This window comes from Pelophylax lessonae, assembly GCF_965119305.1.
Source record: "Pelophylax lessonae genome assembly, chromosome: 3".
Lineage (NCBI taxonomy): Eukaryota > Metazoa > Chordata > Amphibia > Anura > Ranidae > Pelophylax > Pelophylax lessonae.
In genome coordinates, this window is record NC_138770.1 from 334432116 (window position 1) to 334451663 (window position 19548).

Here is a 19548-nt window from a genome sequence, read left to right on the forward strand (position 1 = left end):
TCACTCTAATGGCCAGCTGCCAGGCATTGCAATACATTACAGGCATCCTGCTAGGTTTCTCATTGATACCCCATGTACAGACAAGGGATCAGTGCAATAATAACTGTACAGGTCCAGTTATAAAGAAAAGTACACCTGAACTTTTTCATTAACAAAAGAAAAAGGATAATATTGTGCACCATGATATACTTAGCATTTTACGTAGCTCTTCTAGAAATAGTGATGTGTATATTTTATTATGTGATATAAATCCATTTATTTCATTTTGTTTTTGTACCTCTTCTTCCTCCAGTCTCTTCAAGGTTTCACCAGAAAATTTAATAAACTGGTTAATTAAAGTCATCAAAGCATTGTAACGGGTCTTTAAATCCATGTACTAAAATAAAACAGAACAAGTAACTTTTGATTACAAAGCAAGAATTATAGTAATGTGATACAGTATATGATGATGTATTATCAGTGAGCACCCTCTCCTCTAGCCTAGAGACCAGTCATCAGGAATGAAGGGTGGTAATATCAATATGTAGCAACTGACATAATCCCTGCATGTTGCTGATGTACACTGGATTGGGAGTTTTCCCTATAAACGCCGGCCACAGACATAAAAATATGGCCTGTTCAGCAGGAACTGGCTGAATTTCCATCCATCTATGAGCAGGCTGGTTATATTGAAGTTGATTGATAGATCAACTTCAGTACAACCAGACTGCTGTTTTTTTTTTGTATGATTACTGCCACTGGCAACAGCGGTGCCCCTGATGACAATGACAAAACAGAGCAGAGCTTCACCAATCCAGGAGAGAGAGAGTGTCCATGATTCAAACATCAATTTAACCTTTACCAGTAGCAGAGAAGAAGTCAACTTCTTGGATTTAACATTCATGATTAAAGATGAACAGATCTTTACTAAATTATTTTTTAAGTTCACAGATAGGAATAGCTACATTCTGCTGAACAGTTGCCATCACCCTACATGGCTTTGGAACATATCTAAAGGGCAAATTATAAGACTGAGACGGAATTGTAGTAGGGAGACTGACTATGCAGAACAATCACTGATTCCAAAATGAAGATTTTTGGAAAAAGGGTATGCAGAATTAGAAATTGATAACACCATTGAATTAGTTAGACAGATGGATGGGAACACCCTGTTGGCGGTGGGACAAAATAGGTGGGACATCTTAAAAGCGGACCCTGTTCTTAAAATGTCTTTGCCCGATAAACCTGAAATATCTTTAGAAAATCCAACCTTTGAGATCAGTTGGCACCTAACAGTATTGGTCCCCCTACACATATTACTTTTTTCACAACATGAACCTTGTAACTGTTGTGTCATCTGTACAGTGAGCAACGTCTAAGGAAAATTGCCTTAATTTAATTAATCTATTTTTGTGTATATATATATCTATATATATATATATAGATATATATCTATATATATATATATATATATATATATAGATACATAAATATATATATATAGATATCTACATCTACATATATATATATATATATATATATATATATATATACATATATATCTATATATATAATTTGTTCTGTATCTAGTTTTTATGTTCCAACTCATATTATCCTATCCCTTTTGGGGACCTCTTCAGCATTTCTATAGATTTTGTATGTTTTAAAGTTACTATTTAGTCCACTCCAGAATCCAATATCTATTTTTATTTTTTTTATTTTTTATGGCCATTTTCAATACCATATCTCAGTACATAATGTTATATTTCTACTTGATGGTGCCTTAATGTTATTTAGTCATTTTTTTATTCCACTGTACAATCGTTCCTTTTATATAAAAGATCATTTTTCTTTTTTGTGGTTTCCCTTTTCAATAAAGATATTTTTAGATTTAATAACACATCTGATTATTTAGCTTCTCGTGTATATGAATTTACAATGTTAGGCATAGGTAGGCCCTCAAAATCATCAAAGAGATGGCAGATACTGAAATCTATTTGCATATCAATAGAGGTATCTACGATAAAATGGTGACCGTTAATCTTTTATATAGAGATTTTTTAATATCGATGGTAGCAGGGCGCCTGATTACTATTTTAGCATCTTTGTGCAATAAAGCCTATTTATTTTTTTTATTTTTTTGTTTTTAGTAAGGTGGCCTAATATTATACTTTTATGGCCTGATAGTTACAATATGATCTATATACACTTCCTGGTCATTAACAATATGGCGCTGGACCGGAAGTTACACCACGTTGTTTCCGGCGGTGGGCTACATAGACATGGCCGCCACTACAGACGCTAGAAGCCCTTCAGGACATACTGTTGTATGATGCACGCAGGGCAGAGCTTGTAGTGTGATGTCACGCCTCCACATTGGAGGTCTGTGTAGCGGCATTTGATGTAAGTGTTGGCGGCTTGATTTCAACTTTTATGCTGGGGTTTTAATGTATGCTCTTTCTATTGGTTTGAAATAAATACTACACTATGGAGCATCTTCCGTTTTATGGCCATTGTGTCTGGTAAACTATGATTTGAGCACTGCCCCCTGGAGGAAGAAGAAAAATCCTAGGCAACCTAAGATCGATGCCTGTGGTTACCATCCATACTACCTTTACTACTGCACAGCATATATGGCGGTGAGTGCGCACTGCATATGGGTGGTTGCTGGTGATTGGTAGATGCATCTTTCTTCACAGAGTGATACCAGCTGCACAGGGTGTCACACTATTTTCACATTACTAAGTGTTAGCAATATGACATAATATGTTATTCTTCCTTCTTGGATGTATCCTGAGTTCCAATCTCACAGACGCTTGAGGTTTAGGATTCACTGGAGGAGATACAACCCTTTCCTAGGACTAGAGGTTTATGAGCGTACTTGCTGCACTTAGCTAATAGGCCTGGATTTCCGGTGAGTTTAAAATTCAGCTGACTGGAACATTGGAAGGTTACCTGACACATTTATTTGTTTTTCATCAGACGGATTATTTAGTTGCATAATAACATTTCTTTTGATCACCATCTATTGATTATATTGACTGATTCTGCTGGTAATTAGCAAGTGCAAACCAAGTTGTTTTCCTTTTGGACTTTAAAATATGGACTTTAATACACATATTGCACTTTGAGTTTACTATTGATTATATAGCACTGCAATTTATATTGTATAAGCTGCGAACTTCTGTTATGTTTCCTCACAGAACAGCTGTGTCTATGCTTTTAAATGTAAGGGGAAGTGGCAGCTTGGTACTTCTTTGTGCAGTTAGACTCTGGCTCCTTAAAGTGAGAGCAATTTATGCTTTGAAATAATAACATTTGTTTTATGGGTTACACTATGAGGTTTTCTTATTTTTTGAGCTGGTCTTTGATTTGAAGTTGAATCTTCTGTTGCCTGCTTTGAACCCCTGCATTTCAATTGGATAAACAGCTGTAGCAGCCATCTCGGGTCTCAGATTTTTTGAGGCTTCACTGGCCTTCGTAATAAGAGCCAAATTTTAAGGTGAACATACACTCATTGGGGATTCCTGGTGAAGGTCCTATGCATGCCTTTCTGGATTAATATTTCTCCTTGGAATTTTAAATCCAACACTGCTCACGGATAAGTTTGCATGGATCACGAGTAAACACAAATTTCTATGAACTTGAATTTTATGGTTATCGTTTTTTTTAATTGATTGGTTGTGCACACTGATTGTACTTTTTTACATAAATCGTCCACAGATAAGTTTACGTGGATCACAAGTAAATTTGATGTTATTTATTTTTTTATGTTTATTGATTGGTTGTGCATATTAATTGCATAGTTTTTTATTGATTGTGCTTTGCATCTTTATAGACAATTTTTGCACATTGTATTTTTTTGGTTAGTTTGCACCTTATTAGAGCTTATGTGGTGACATATGAAGTTTGACACATTTATAAGGTTTTTTTTTTTTTTATCTCAGTGAGTTGCATGCACAGAATACAATAGCACAGCAGGAGGGATTCAACCATCAACACGGACTGTATTGATGGGGGAATCCAGTGATTTTATTTCCTTCATCTGGTGGTTGAAGGAAAGAAAACTGCATAATGTATGGCCAGCTTTAGAGCCGTAAGAGAAAATACGTTTTAATATATACAGTCCTAGACTGTCATTTTTTTTTATGAGGGGCAACTATAATTTAAGGGCATGATATTACTAAATATCAGTAGATTCATACTGTTCAAATAGTTTTTTTAGCATCTGCATAAAAAGCTTACCTCCTGTACAACAACATCTGAAGAGCTCTGAAATCTTCTGCGTTTCATGGGAGACTTTTGATGGGAATCCACTAACGCTCTATAAGTCATTAGCTGTAGTTCATAATCCTGTCAATATAGAACAAGCAATATTATGTCTTGGGAATCAGATGGAAACAGCACTAATAGGACTGCAGGAACATAAAAAAAACACATATACCTTTATAGCCAAAGAATATTGCTCCGAATACTTCTGACATTCATCCACCTTGCTTTGTTTCATCTCAATTTCTGAAATCAACATCTGCATAATGTATGATATTAAATTAGAAAAATACATATAGGTGTACTGTACATACAAAAAGGCAAATGTCACAGAGAAGCAATAGTACAATTCTCATAAACAGCAATCAAATTTAGATATCAAATAAGCATTTCCCCAAAACAGTAAAATGTATATTTTCCTGATGCATACTATGTAACTTTGAGACTAGCGGTGACATCTCTTTCTGCCGCAACACGACAGGAGGGGAAATACATGCTGACAAGTTTGTATCTGATTTGCTAGTATTAGCCACTGCACTAAAGTTTATATAATCACAAAGTGACCAGCCATCTTTCATCTTGGAACCCCAACTGATGGATATCAGCATAGTTTAGAGGTGAGTGACCAGCTGAATATTATCAATTTAGGTTGAGCTAAGTTATTAGTTAGAATGATAGATCAATTTTTCAAAAGACTTTTTTAGGAAAAACTGCATACTTTTCATTGCCAACTAACTATAATCTACTTACATGCACACACATCTTATTACTATAAATTCTAGCACAAAGTACCCCCTGTCCACTGCATGCTGCTGTGATAATTAAGCATTCCATTATGATAGCCTAATTCTTGTGCAAGTCAAAGACAGTGAGGGCAACTTCTGTGGGGGCGCTATACATTTTTTTTTATATTATTTATTTTACACTGTTTCTTTAATTGTTTTTTAATCATCTCTTAGTATTGTTATCACAAGGCACAAACAACATCCCTTGTAATAGCATGTGCAGTGACAGGTACTCTTTACAGAGAGATTTGGGGTCTATTAGACCCGTACTCTTTCCTCTGCCTCAAAAGCATCTGATGAAACCGAGATTGGTTGGGATTCACTTTCCACCACATGTACAAGTGATCCAGAGGCTATATAGCTGCTCAATTAATTTTATTATATGGAGAATTGTCTATCTAAAGAAAGATACAAGGGTCATGGTTGTAGCCCTGGTGGAACTACTTAAACCCAAAGACATATGGGTACGTTTATTTGCTGGAAATGATTAACATGGAAATTACAGAGTATAAATAATGGCATATTTGGCGCCAGTCTCACTAGCAACTTTAAACAGTTCTATAAATGAGATCCATTCAGGGATAATGTTACAATGTGGTCATATTTCAATTGTCTCTTATTTAGTACATGTAATAATTGCTGACATTTTAAAGGAGTTGTAAAGTCACAAAGGTTTTTTTTTTTAATGCATTCTATACATTAGGATAAAAAGCCTTCTGCGTGTAGCAGCCCCCCCAGCACCCCTAATACTTACCTGTGCCCTCTCTGTCCTGCGATGTCCATGAGTCACTCGGCCGCCCTGGTACTCTCCCTCCTGATTGGCTAAGACACAGCCATGGCACCATTGGCTCCCATGGCTGATAATCAAAGTCAGTGAGCCAATCAGGAGAGAGGGGGCAGGGCCAAACAGCAGCTCCGTGTCTGAATGCACACACGGAGCTGCATCTCAGCTCGGGTGCCCCCATTGCAAGATACTTGCTGTGGGGGCACTCAATAGGAGGTAGGGGCCAGGAGCAGGAACGAGGGACCCAAGAAGAGGAGGATCCGGGCTGTCCTGTGCAAAACCAACTGCACAGAGGAGGTAAGTATAACATGTTTGTTATTTTTTTTAAGAAAAAAACAAGATTTTACAATCACTTTAACTCACCTTCTGCTGGTCTAGCTGTTTAGAAAGTGCCTTGCTGTCAAGCATACTGTCTTGCAGCTTACTTTGTGTATCCTCTATTTGCCTAATCCAGGAGTCAAGAGTAAAGTATGATTCTTTATAGTACTTCAGCGATTTGATAATTGCATCCAAGTCTCGCAACCTGTCAAACAACAAAGTGCATAATTTCCATTTATTTTATGGTAAAACAAAGATACCTTGGTAAAGCAGCAATACTATTTATCTTTTTTTTTATTATTAAAGAAAACCACATACACATTTACACGTAATGGAATTTCTTTACTAAAGGTAAATAAGCTGTTCACTTTGCAAAGAAAGGGAAGTTGCACTTTGAAAGAGAATCTTCCCCAGAGCTTAGTAAACGTGGTGAAACTTCACTTTGCAAATAATACCCAAACACATGCAAGGAAAATGAAAAGCTCTTGCTTAATTGGATGATGGAAGTCAGCAGAGCTTTACTTATTCACTAAGCTCTGGGGGGAATTTACCTTACAAAGTGCATTTTCCCTTGCAAAGTGTACCTTTGGTACCCTGATGCATCAATGAATGTTAAATATGAATGCATATTCTGCATTATACCCATGCAACACAGCCGCATCTGACAGAGGCAGCCACTGCTAGTATTGATAAGGGTAGACAAAGATGATGATTAGATCCCTATGACTTCACCCAGATAGAGAACCCTGGGCAACTGATTTTGATGGAAATACCACATCTTAGATTTCTTTAATGGGATCTGCTATAGTCTTATCCGTAATAAAATGGCTCAGGGTTGTATTCTTGCTTTCCCGCTACTCCCCCCAGAACAAATTGGATATGTGGTCAGACAACCACCTATCCATCAACTTCGTTATGTTAACATAAGCCTGTCTCAGGTAGGGTTAGTGATCTAAACAGTTTTGCTGCACATGTAGCTGTTTTTCCACTGTGGCTTGCCATCTACTAGTATCATTTGAAAATAAAAAATAAAATATTGAATTAAAAAAACACACTTTAACAATTAAAACACTTAAAGGATAAGTTCAACTTTTATAAAGAAAAAAAAAAAAAAAATGCATATCTTTGCACACCATCTGAACCAAATAAGTTGTCTTGGTCTCATCAGACCACAGGACATGGTTCCAGTAATCCATGCCCTTAGACTGCTTGTCTTCAGCAAACTGTTTGCAAGCTTTCTTGTGCATCATCTTTAGAAGAGGCTTCCTTCTGGGATGACCAATTTAATGCAGTGTGCAGCATATAGTCTGAGCACAGACAGGCTGACCCCCCACTCCTTTACCTTTTGCAGCAATGCTGGCAGCACTTATACGTCTATTTTCTAAAGGCAGTCTCTGGATATGAGGCTGAGCACATGCACTCAACTTCTTTGGTCGACCTGTTCTGAGTGGAACATGTCCTGTTAAACCGCTGTATGGTCTTGTCCACCGTACTGCAGCTCAGTTTCAGGGTCTTGGCAATCTTCTAATAGCCTAGGCCATCTTTATGTAGAGCAACAATTCTTTTTTTCATATCCTCAGAGAGTTCTTTGCCATGAGGTGCCATGTTGAACTTCCAGTAACCAGTATGAGAGAGTGAGAGCGATAACACCAAATTTAACACACCTGCTCCCCATTCACACCTGGGATCTTGTAACACTAATGAGTCACATGACACCGGGGAGGGGAAATGGCTAAGTGGGCCCAATTTGGACATTTTCACTTAAGGGTGTACTCACCAGCATGGAGGAGTGGAAGAGGACTCCAGTGGCAACCTGTGAAGTTCTGTTGAACTCCATGCCCAAGAGGGTTAAGGCAGTGCTGGAAAATAATGGTGGCCACAGAAAATATTGACACTTTGGGCCCAATCTGTACATTTTCACTTAGGGGTGTACTCACTTTTGTTGCCAGCGGTTTAGACATTAATGGCTGTGTGTTGAGTTATTTTGAGGGGACAGCAGATTTACACTGTTATACAAGCTGTACACTCACTACTTTACATTGTAGAAAAGTGTAATTTCTTCAGTGTTGTCACATGAAATGATATAATAAAATATTTACAAAAATGTGAGGGGTGTACTCACTTGTGAGATATTGTGTATCTATCTATCTATCTATCTATACACACACACACCTTGATTTTAAAAGACAAACTACAAACCTGTTTTCAATCTGGGAATGTACATTTTGCCACCTCTCTGCAATTTGGTCTGCCTTTTCCTTGTGCCAGTCAAAGTCGAGATCTCGTTCCTTGTGTACTTTGAACATTTGATCGCTGATGGCTTTGGCTTTCTGTAGTTCATCTTCCAATGCGTGAAACACCTCTCTTTTCTCATCAACCTCCGACCTCCATTGCTTTAATAAAAAATTACAATAAAGAAAACTCTGGTAAAACACAGTCTTTACTAGAAGAAGTGGTTTTAGTATGATATGATAAAACAAAGAGCTGCACTAGGACAAATCATTGAAGTGACAGTGGATGTTACTAAAAAAATACAGTGGATTTATTTAAAATATTAGCAACAAGTCTTTATATTAATGCTTTCAGAAGGTTACTCAGAAGCAGTGATTAGACACAAATTTGGAGGGCATTCTCCCTGGTAGGAGTGGGTTTGGATTGTCAGAACTGATTTGGTAAGTATTATTGCATTTTTACACCTCTAATGGGACTTTGTCAGCAACCACACATAGAGAAATAAACACTTTCTTACAAGTACAAAAATTGTTTTCTTTGTATTACATCATAACATATTCACCACTTAAATTGTGGCATATTAAAGCAGTGTTTCTTTAGACATAAATGACAAAAATAAACAGAGGATCTGATTATAAAAATGTACTTGATAGACAGTGGTACAACCAGTTGTTGTCCACTGATTGGAATGTGACACTTCCACAGTGCGCTTCAATTGATTTGGTAAGTAGTCTCCTTCTGGGATGACATCATATGACGGCGCCCTAGAACAGCCGTTACCCATGTGATCGGCTGTATCCAATCACAGCTGGTCACATGTAAACGCGGAGGTGCCATTTATCGGCGCTCCCTGCCCCACACTGTCAGGGTTTGTGGCGATGAGAGCTGACCAACAGCATCTCCTCGAAAGGATGACCAGTACAAGTAATTAGTGCCCTGATTACACTAAAGCCCCAGCATTACCCATCAGTGACACCAATCAGTGCACACCAGTGGCACCAATCAGTGCCCATCAGTGACAACAATAAGTGCCCATCAGTGACTTCAATCAGTGCCCATTAGTGATGCCAGTCAGTGCCCATCAGTGTCTGCTCATCAGTGCTGCCCATGTGCTGCCCATCAATATCTACCATCAGTGCCCATTAGTGCCACCCATCAGTGCTGCCTATCAGTGCCCACCAGTGCCACCTATTAGTGCCCATCAGTACCACCTATCAGTGCCCACCAGTGCCACCTATCAGTGCGACATATTAATGTCCCTTTATCAGTGTCAGCTAATCACTGTCCTTCAGTGTCTCCTCATGAGTGCCCATAACTACCCCCTCATCAGTGCAGCCTATCAGTGCAGCCCATCAGTGCCGCCTCATTAGCGCACATCAGTGAATGAGAAGAATTACTTTCTTTACAAAACTCATTAAAACTTTTTTTTAATTTTCAGGTATTTTTTTTTTAGTTTTTTTTTTTTTAATTTTCAGGTATTTTTTTTTTAGTAAAAAATAAAAAACCCAGCAGTGATTAAACACCACCAAAAGAAAGCTCTATTTGTGAAAACAAAATTATAAAAATTTTATTTGGGTACAGTGTTGCAGGACCACGCAATTGTCATTCAAAGTGTGGAAAAATCCCACCCTACCTCACTTCTTTAAGATACCGGACCCTGTGATTTGGACTAAATACAAGGTCAAGTCTCTTTCTCAGGTAGTTTCTCAGGGCTTTTTGAAGTCCTTTGTTTAACTTTCTGAGGAGTTTAGGATCCCACCCACTTATTATTTCTATTATAGGCAATTTGCTCATGCTTTCAAAAGTTAATTTTTGAACGCATCTTTGCAATAAGAGAAGTCTAAGTTGAAGTGTTTGCTTAGTTTGGATTGTAGTAAAAAGCGCATGTCACGGATTTATGCTCATTTAGCAATGGATGCATTACCTCCGCTAGATAAATTATGAGCTAAGTGGGAGAGGGACGTGTCAAGGTTGGGCCCGGAGGACTGGGATAAAATCTGGGATTTACTATTTAAATGTTTAGTCTCCCTGCATGACTAGCAAATTCAGTATAAAAAAAATGCATAGGGCTTATGTTACTGCTGCTAGATTACAGCGGATGAATCCATCACGGTCTTCGGAATGTTGGCGAGGTGGAGACCTTGAGGGGAATTTTACACATATTTTTTAGGTCATGTCCTAAGATCATTATTTATTGGGAGGAAGTTTTGGCGGTACTTAATGTACATACAACAATCTCTATTCCTAGGACCATTGAAATCTGTTTATTGGGTCTAGTGACTGCCTTGTTACATACAAGAGCTGAAAAAGTAATAGTCTTCTTTTGTTTTATGCCCACAAGGCCATCATGCTATATTGGAAGAGAAGGGCTCCGTCCACGGTTTCCTTTTAGAAAGGTCTAGTCAATAATAATTTACCATTTCATAAAGAAACCTATGCACACAGGGGCTTTCTGAGGAAATATGACAAAATATGGTCAGGGTGGTTGGCCGCTCCTGGTACAGCCGCATAGGGGTTTGGATATACCTCCTTCATTTCTGGAAGAAGCTAGGCAGCGAGTAGGGGTCAGGAAATCCCAGTAGAAGTAACATAAGGAGCATCTTTATGATGATTATGCATGGGGGAAGGAAGAAAGGTTTTTTTTTTTTTTTTCCTTTCTTTTTCGTTCTTGTTATTATTCTATGTGAAATGTGTAAGTTATGATTTGTTGTATGTACTAAAATCAATAAACAGATTTATAAAAAAAAAAAAAAGTGTGAAAGCACTGAAAGCTGAAAATTAGCCTGGGCAGGAAGGGGGGAAAGTGTACAGTAGGCAAGTGGATAACATCTTCAGCTTTGTCCTATACACTGCATAATAAATAAGCACTGTATGGTGCTTTGTAATAATTCACAGAGCAGGTTGGTATACAAACACCATATTGCCCAAATAATGAGTGTCTACCTTTGTCTCAGTATATGAGGAAGATACTGCTTACCTTTAGAGTGGCAATCAGTCTATCAATTGCAGCTTTATCAGCTGTAATCACGTCCTCTTCACATAGTTTGGTTTCATACGTCTTCACCAGAGTCTCAGCTCCTTGTGTGTTCTTTAGCACCAGATTTATTGTCTTTAATCTAGGTTAAGAAAGCAGAAACAAACATTAATATTTTCATTTCTCTATCTTATTTCACATTACTTTCTTTGGTTTTAATTTGTGCTTTTTAGTTGGCTCTAACAGTAAAAATGTTCTATAGTTTCTCTGGACACAATAATATGCCATATTGTACAATTGCAAATTAATTATGTTATCAACAATAAACAGTGGTCTCTATCCTGAGATTTCAACACTTTCCTACGTAGCTAGCTCATAGCGCTGAAAGTGTGCATATCATTATAAGATCCCTGACTGGTCCTGCAAATTTTAGGTGCAATTAAGGGACTATAATACTTGTGGGACTTGTTTTATCTTATAAATCTAACAAGTCAGTTGGGTTTAATATTTTTGGCAGACTTAAACACTTACCTGTCCTGGAATTCAGCAATGTCGGCACCCCAGTCAATGTTTCCATCGGCTCTCAGGTGCTACTGCCACCATTGTCTGTAAGGGAAACCAGAAGTGAAGCCTTGCAGCTTCACAGCCGGTTCCCTATTGCGTATGCGCGAAGCACGCTGCGCTTTCTGGACAGCCCGGCGGCAGAGGAAGGAGGAGGGGGCGCCGAACTTCTGAGTGATCGCTGCGTGGCACGATCTCCCGGAAGTGGGGACAGGTACCTGTCAAAAACAGGTACCCGCTACCCCCGAAAGGTGCCAAATACGGCACTGGAGGGTGGAAGGAGTCAGATAAGCAGAGCTTCCACTGTTGGGTGGAACTCCACTTTAAGCCCCGTGCACACAATCAGAATATCATACAAAAAATACCGCTTTTGACGCGATTGTACGATAATTTGATCAATACTACTCAGCTTGCATCCGAAAATTTCTGATGGGACAAACACAACATTTTTTCTCGTACGATGCCAGATCGTACGATTTTCGTTTAATCAGTACAGTTATCTTCCCAAAACATATAATACAAATACATTACATCACTTCCGAACTTTTATTCTGTCCTATGATCATTTTAATACTTTGGTAACCTGTTCATTTTTGATATGGAGACTGGGCATGAAAAAAAAAATGGACAATCATTTGTCCAATAATCTCATTGTGTGTACTAGGCGTATTATTGCTCAGAAAAAAAAGCCATGGGGATATGTTCAGATCACTAATAAATGTAAATCTGTTGTCTTTATTTTCTGTCATAAAAAAATTACCCTACCCAGCATGCTTGATGGTACTCACCGCTCTCCACAACAGGAAAGGTCAAGTACAGAAAATTACAGAAACTAACAAGGATCTTTCCTGATCACAACAATTTGAAAGCCAACTACCTAAATCCTAAATAAACAGCATGGCGTTGTATAAATTTAAACCAAGTTACATACTTTTCCAGGTAGATGGAAGACATAGAATACAGCGTGTTCATATACTGGATAACTGCATTCAGTTCTCCTTGTAAAGCTTTGATCGATGGAGAGGCAGCAGCTTGGCTAAAGAACTCCTCACATTTCTCTGAAATTGCTGATAAATCTACTTTCAGATGATCCAACTCCTTCTTTACTTTCTGTAGAGACAAAAAGAAAACTATTTTAATACTCTCCTCTATATAACTTTCAATTAATGTAATACGTAATGCTGTGATAGTGATAATAAAAATAAATCTTAAAACCATATTAAAAAGCCTTTTAATAACATAGTTCCTGGTTACTATTTGTAATTCTGATGATTATTTGGTGGAAATAGCAACTAGAACAGTCCATGTTCAAATTCCCTTTGTAGGCCTTAGAATTTCCATCATCCTTCATGGTACATTATCAGTTATGAATTATAGTGAATAGGATTGTGCTTCATACACATTCCAGCCATCTCCTCAGAAAAGCTGTGATAAAAAGCCTACACACACTTTCCAAATATCTTTGTTATGAAGTCATTTGTGTTAACTGGCTATAGAAAAGAATCACCCTCCCTTAAAATAATCACATTGTGTTGCTTTGCAGACTGAAATTAAGACAGACACAATTTTTGTTGTATCCAGCTGTATTTACTTAGTGTCACTTATAACATCCAAGTAAGTTATAACACCAACATGTCAGAAAAAAACAAACAAAACAACAAAAACTGAATCATTGAGTTGGAAAAAAGATCACCCCCCTTCTAAAAATGACTTGTAAACTCAATCAGGTGCAGCTAATCACCTTCTCAATGGCACCCATTGCCATTTGACTGTCAACTGTGACCAGCTGTGGTCATTTTGATTAGCTCAGCATGAAAAAAGATTTGCTGGAGTATTTCAGTCCCTGGTAGTGCAACTGAAGCAAACAATCAACTATGGGTGGCAAGGCACTATCAAAAGATCTCCTGGATAAAGTTGCTGACAGGCACAAGTCAGAAGATACCACGTGACCAAGGCTCAACGCCGAAATGCGTTAGCCACCTTGTATATTTTACTCACTGAGGTATGATAATAAAGAACTGGAAGATTTGCCGGCTGTCCTTTTGCTTGACAGGTCAGAAGATAGATACAAACACATTTTTGAAGGCTTTATCAATGCCTAGAAGCACAGTGAAGTCTATTATGAAGAAGTGGAAGGTATTTGGTACAGCACAGACCCTCCCTGGATCAGGGCATCAGTCCAAACTGGATGAAAGAGCAAGGAGGAAACTGGGCAGAGAGGCTACAGCAAGTCTGAAGCAATTGCGGGAATTTAAGGCAAAGAGTAGTGTGCATGTGAGAACGACATCACAAATTCTCCACAAATGTGGCTTGTATGGGAGGGCTGCAAAAAAAAGCCACTTCTCAAGAAAGGCCCCATGCAGTGCCGACTGAGCTTTGCCAAAATGCACCATGAAGATTCTGAGGACACATGGAAAAAGATGTTATGGTCAGATGAGACTAAAATTGAATTATTTAGCCTCAACGCCAAACGATATGTCTGGCGGGAATTCAATACAGCTCATCATCCAAATAACACCATTCCTACAGTAAAGCATGGAGGTGGTAGTATCCTGTTATGGGGGTGCTTCTCTGCAGCAGGGACTGGTGCGCTTGTCAGGAGAGAAGGAAAAAATGAATGGGGCAAAATACTGTCAAATTCTTGAGGAAAATCTGCTGCCCTCTGTCAGAAAGTTTTCAATGGGAAGAAGGTTTACCTTCCAACATGGCAATGACCTAAAGCTCACAGTAAAAAATGGCAGCTGTTGTGGCTGAAAAAGAAAAAGGTGAATGTCCTTGCATGACCTAGTCAGAGCCCAGACTTAAACCCCATTGAAAATCTGTGGAATGACTTAAAGACTGCAGTCCACAAACGGTCACTATCAAATTTAACTGAACTTGAGCAGTTCTGCAAAGAAGAGTGGGCAAATAGTGCAAAGTCTAAATGTGCAAAGTTAGTAGAGACGTATCCCAACAGACTAAAGGCTGTAATTAACACTGACATGCAAAATAATATTTTTCTTTTATTAAAATAGCCAGCAGGAACAAGTTCTGTTCTGACAGATTTTGCGCTAGGCACATTGCTTTCTCAAAGAATGATTGTTTGTGAAAATGTTGTGCCTAGCGTGTGGAATTCCAATTTCTGGTACAAGTTCAATTTGTATTGCACTAAAGTACAGTGTTGGAGTTAGGAAGTGGTTATAAAGTAATACGACCAATATTCAATATGATTGGTAAATGGTAATACAAGCTAAACTTCATCTAAACTTTTATGAAGCCCACATGATCAATATGGATTTACTTGGTTACAAATACTTAGTGGGCCACAACTATATCTGGACATGTTAATGATATGCTCAGTATTGCTGACCATATCAATGTTTAAAGATGAAGTGACCCCAGGTAATCCTAATTTCCACATAGATTCCCAAATTTAAGTTCACTGATTACTGAATGACTGCTGAAATATTTCAGCACCTTCTTTAGAATATCGCAGTGCTGCCATGTCATGTCTCTTCAACATATACATTAATGAGCCCTGCCATACCTCCTGTTCAGAAATCCTCAGTGCACTTTCATGAAGATCATCCCTGTCCAATGGAGTTCTGATTTGTCGAATGAGACGTTCCTCAATGCTCTCCAACCTAAGTCGAAAGTTGCGAATCTCAGAAGTGTAAAGGTTGTAAATAGATTCTTCTTGCTCCTCTATTAAATGAAAGATGTTACAGTTATTTACCATGTTAACACTGGCACTTGGCACCAAACTAATTTATTCTAATATTATCAATAAAAATATGCACATGGATATAGCTACCGTATATACTCGAGTATAAGCCGAGTTTTTCAGCATGTTTTTTCATGCTGAAAATGCACCCCTCGGCTTATACTCGAGTCACTGACTGGAGTGTCTTTTTAAAAATGGCGCCGCTCGGCGCCGACGTGTCACTGCGCATGTGCCGCATGCCCGGAAATAGCCGAACGTGTTCAGCTTTTCCCGAGCATCGGTGGCGCATTTGCGGTGACGTATGGCGGCGCCGGGTGGCGCGATTTTTAAATCGAAGACGGCGCCTCACCGACAGGTAAGTGAGATGCCTCCGCAGCCCCTGCATTTCCTCATGCAGTGCTGCGGGCATGGTACAGGACATTCTCCTGTACCATGCCCGCAGCACTGCATCTCCTGTGCCATGCCTATACCTACTGTGCCATGCCTATACCTACTGTGCCATGCCTATACATACTGTGCCATGCCTGTACATACTGTGCCATGCCTGTAATTACTGTGCCATGCCTATACCTACTGTGCCATGCCTATACATACTGTGCCATGCCTGTACATACTGTGCCATGCCTGTACTTACTGTGCCATGCCTATACCATCACCTGTACTATGCCTATACCATCACCTGTGCCATGCCTATACCATGCCTGTACCATGACCTGTGCCATGCCTGTACCATGACCTGTGCCATGCCTGTACCATGACCTGTAACATGCATGTACCATGACCTGTGTCATGCCTATACCTTCACCTGTGCCATGCCTGTACCATCACCTGTGCCCTGACCTGTGCCATGCCCTTACCATGACCTGTGCCATGCCTATACCTTCACCTGTGCCATGCCTGTACCATCACCTGTGCCCTGACCTGTGCCATGCCCTTACCATGACCTGTGCCATGCCTGCACCATCACCTGTGCCCTGACCTGTGCCATGCCCTTACCATGACCTGTGCAATGCCTGTACTATGACCTGCGCCATCTCCTGTACCATGCACGCAGCCCCTGTTTTGTGTCTCGTGGTGGTCCAGTAGCTGCAGCATTTCCCACCCAAGGCTTATACTCGAGTCAATAAGTTTTCCCACTTTTTTGTGGCAAAAGTAGGGGTCTCGGCTTATATTCGGGTCGGCTTATACTCGAGTATATACGGTAAGTATTGGTATCTAGTTTATAGTTGTTCTAAAAGCAGTACAGCATGTATCAGGAACCAATGCACAAGTTATCACTACCTTTTTATGATGTGCTCTTAAACAAATAAAAAAAATATGCAAGTAATTAGGCAGGATAACAATTTTGTTTAAATGTATTAACACTTTTTCCTGGAATTTAAAAAGTGATATACTGCAAGCGCAAACATCTACATTTCTACAGCACATACTATGTGTAATGTGCCAAATACCTCTGAGGTTGATTTTCTAAAGGCTAATGCAAGTGAATTTTCTCTTAGCCTTGTGAAGGTGGTGAAAATTCACTTTTCAAACTGAACAGCCTATTTGTCTTTAGTAAAGTAAGCCACATATATCTAAAATATCTCTAATATCTAATAATCACACCTTCCAAAACAAGGGCTTTGCTCAAATGATTTTTGACAGGAACAGGTTATTGTCCTGTTTATTCAGAAGATCTGTATCCATGAACCCATTTGTTATCCCTTTCTCACACTGCTCACAATGCTGAGCACATCTGAGTGTCAGTGGTAGTCACTATGGGGTTGATTTACCAAAACCGAAGAGTACATAATCTAGCGCAACTCTGCATGGTAATCAATCAGCTTCTAACTTCAGCTTGTTCAGTTTGGCTTTGACAAAAAAAAATGGAAGCCCATTGGTTTCTATGCTCAGCTGCACCAGATTTAACACTCTCCAGTTTTAGTAAATCAACCCCTAGATGTGTAGCTTCTTTTGGCTCTCAGGAATTTGAAATAATTCACTCCTGGTGAAGGAGCTCTCCATATCGGGACACTTAACCACTTAATGACCACCCAACGACTATATATGTCGGCAGTTTAAACCTAAATACCGGTGTTATGGCAGCAGATAGCTGCCATAACACTGGTATCTTTTTAAACTGCAGGCGGTCGGCTTTCCAAGATGCGTGGTCCCAGCTGCGGATTCGCCGCGGATCACCCTTCTGGGGCGGCGGAAGAGGTGCCCCCCCTCCCACCGCGTCCCGGTACTTTTCCCCGCTTACCAGGACCCGCCGGCAGCGGGGAACACGATTCGGTCCCGGATCCTCACAGACAGGATGTCGAGTGAGGGCAAGCTTGCCCTCGCTCGACTCTATGATCTTGGGGGACTGGAGCGACAGCAAACGTCTTTGCCTAGCAACCGGTTTAAAGGCCCAATTTTGTTTTTCATTTTTTTTTTTCATCTTTTAGTGTACCTGTGAGATCTGAGGACTTTTTGACCCCAGATCTCACAAAAAAAAGGTCCTGTCGCGCCTATTTCTATTACAAGGAATGTTTACATAGGAATAAAAATGATCCATTTTTTTTTTTTCAAACGGTGTAAAAATAAAAAATCATAAATAAAATAAATAGCAAAAAAAAAAAAAATTAAAGTGCCCTGTCCCCGTTAGCTCACGTGCAGAAGCGAACGCATAGGGAAACCCCGCCCACATATGTAAACGGTGTTCAAACCACACATGTGAGGTATCGCCACGATCGTTAGAGTGAGAGCAATAATTTGAGCCCTAGACCTCCTCTGTAACTCTAAGATGGTAACCTGTAGAAATGTTTAAAGTGTCACCTATGGGATTTTTAAGTACCAAAGTTTGTCGCCATTCCGTGAGCGTGTGCAATTTTGAAGCATGACATGTTGGGTATCTATTTACTCTGCGTAACATTATCTTTCACATTATGGAAAAAAGTGGGCTAAATTTACTGGATTCCTATTTTTTAATTTAAAAAAGTGAATTTTTTAAAAAAAAATTGCGTTTGAAAGACCGCTGCGCAAATACGGTGTGATAAAAATATATTGCAATAATCTCCATTTTATTCTCTGGGTTTTCTGAGAAAAAATATTTATAATATTGGGGGTTTTAAGTAGTTTTCTAGCAAAAAAAAATGATTTTAACTTGTAAACACCGAATGTGAAAAACAGGCCTGGGGCTTAAGTGGTTTAGTTTTGGATACAGTTCTTCAATAAAAGCCTTTTCTTTTTTTTGTATTCGCTCTAATTTTTAAATAAACTTACCAGAGGAGTAAGGGTGGACTGAAACAAAAACACAGACATACTAAGTCTTTTACAAGCTATTCTCAGTACTGATTAAGAGAATACAATGAGCAAACATATATAAGGCAGGCTGAAGTTGGAACATAATACATACAAAAGCCAAGTTACCCTGCAACCTATATGATGATATGAAATACTGGGACCTGTTATTCAATCTCACTGGGACATGCCCAATATGTTGTGTAATTCATTGAGACATCTCAAAATGTAGTTGTAGAAATAAACACAATTTTTTCTAGAGTATGTCACTGCTACATTAGAGCAATGGTCAGTTAGATTGCTGGTATTTATGTATCTGTGTTCACCTCTTTCTGCAGATTTCAGCAGCTCCTCATAGTACATTTTGCAGACATTCACTTCCCTCTCTAGCTGGGATATGTCAGAGACAGAGAACATCTTCGACTCCTGGCTGTCTTCCAAAAATTCTTCAAAACGGGTTTTCAGATTGCCCATTACTTGCTGATGCTCTCCAGGCAGCAAGGTTTTAATCTGCAATGTGAAGTAAAAATATATAATTAATCTTAAAACTAGACACATGACACAGAAAAGCTTTCAAATTGACCATAAGGAATCATCAAAGGTATCAAGTTAAGCTTTTTTTACCCCCTTCCTGTTGACTGTGTACATATATATGTGTTTGTGCTGGAAGCGTGCTGCA

At 39.0% G+C, this 19548-nt stretch overlaps 1 protein-coding gene across 10 annotated transcripts in view; it reads right to left on the minus strand.

Moving 5' to 3' along the window:
* DST (dystonin) overlaps positions 1-19548 on the minus strand; it is a 783726-nt gene that overhangs the window by 318953 nt on the left and 445225 nt on the right. For all 10 annotated transcript variants that reach the window (XM_082250079.1, XM_082250078.1, XM_082250081.1 and 7 more), the window contains 9 exons: positions 19196-19379; positions 15429-15586; positions 12834-13012; positions 11345-11483; positions 8335-8528; positions 6181-6340; positions 4424-4507; positions 4225-4332; positions 278-376 (listed from right to left, as the gene is read on the minus strand). In XM_082250079.1, the coding sequence (XP_082106205.1) occupies positions 278-376; positions 4225-4332; positions 4424-4507; positions 6181-6340; positions 8335-8528; positions 11345-11483; positions 12834-13012; positions 15429-15586; positions 19196-19379 (1305 nt within the window). The remainder of the gene's footprint in view (positions 1-277; positions 377-4224; positions 4333-4423; positions 4508-6180; positions 6341-8334; positions 8529-11344; positions 11484-12833; positions 13013-15428; positions 15587-19195; positions 19380-19548) is intronic.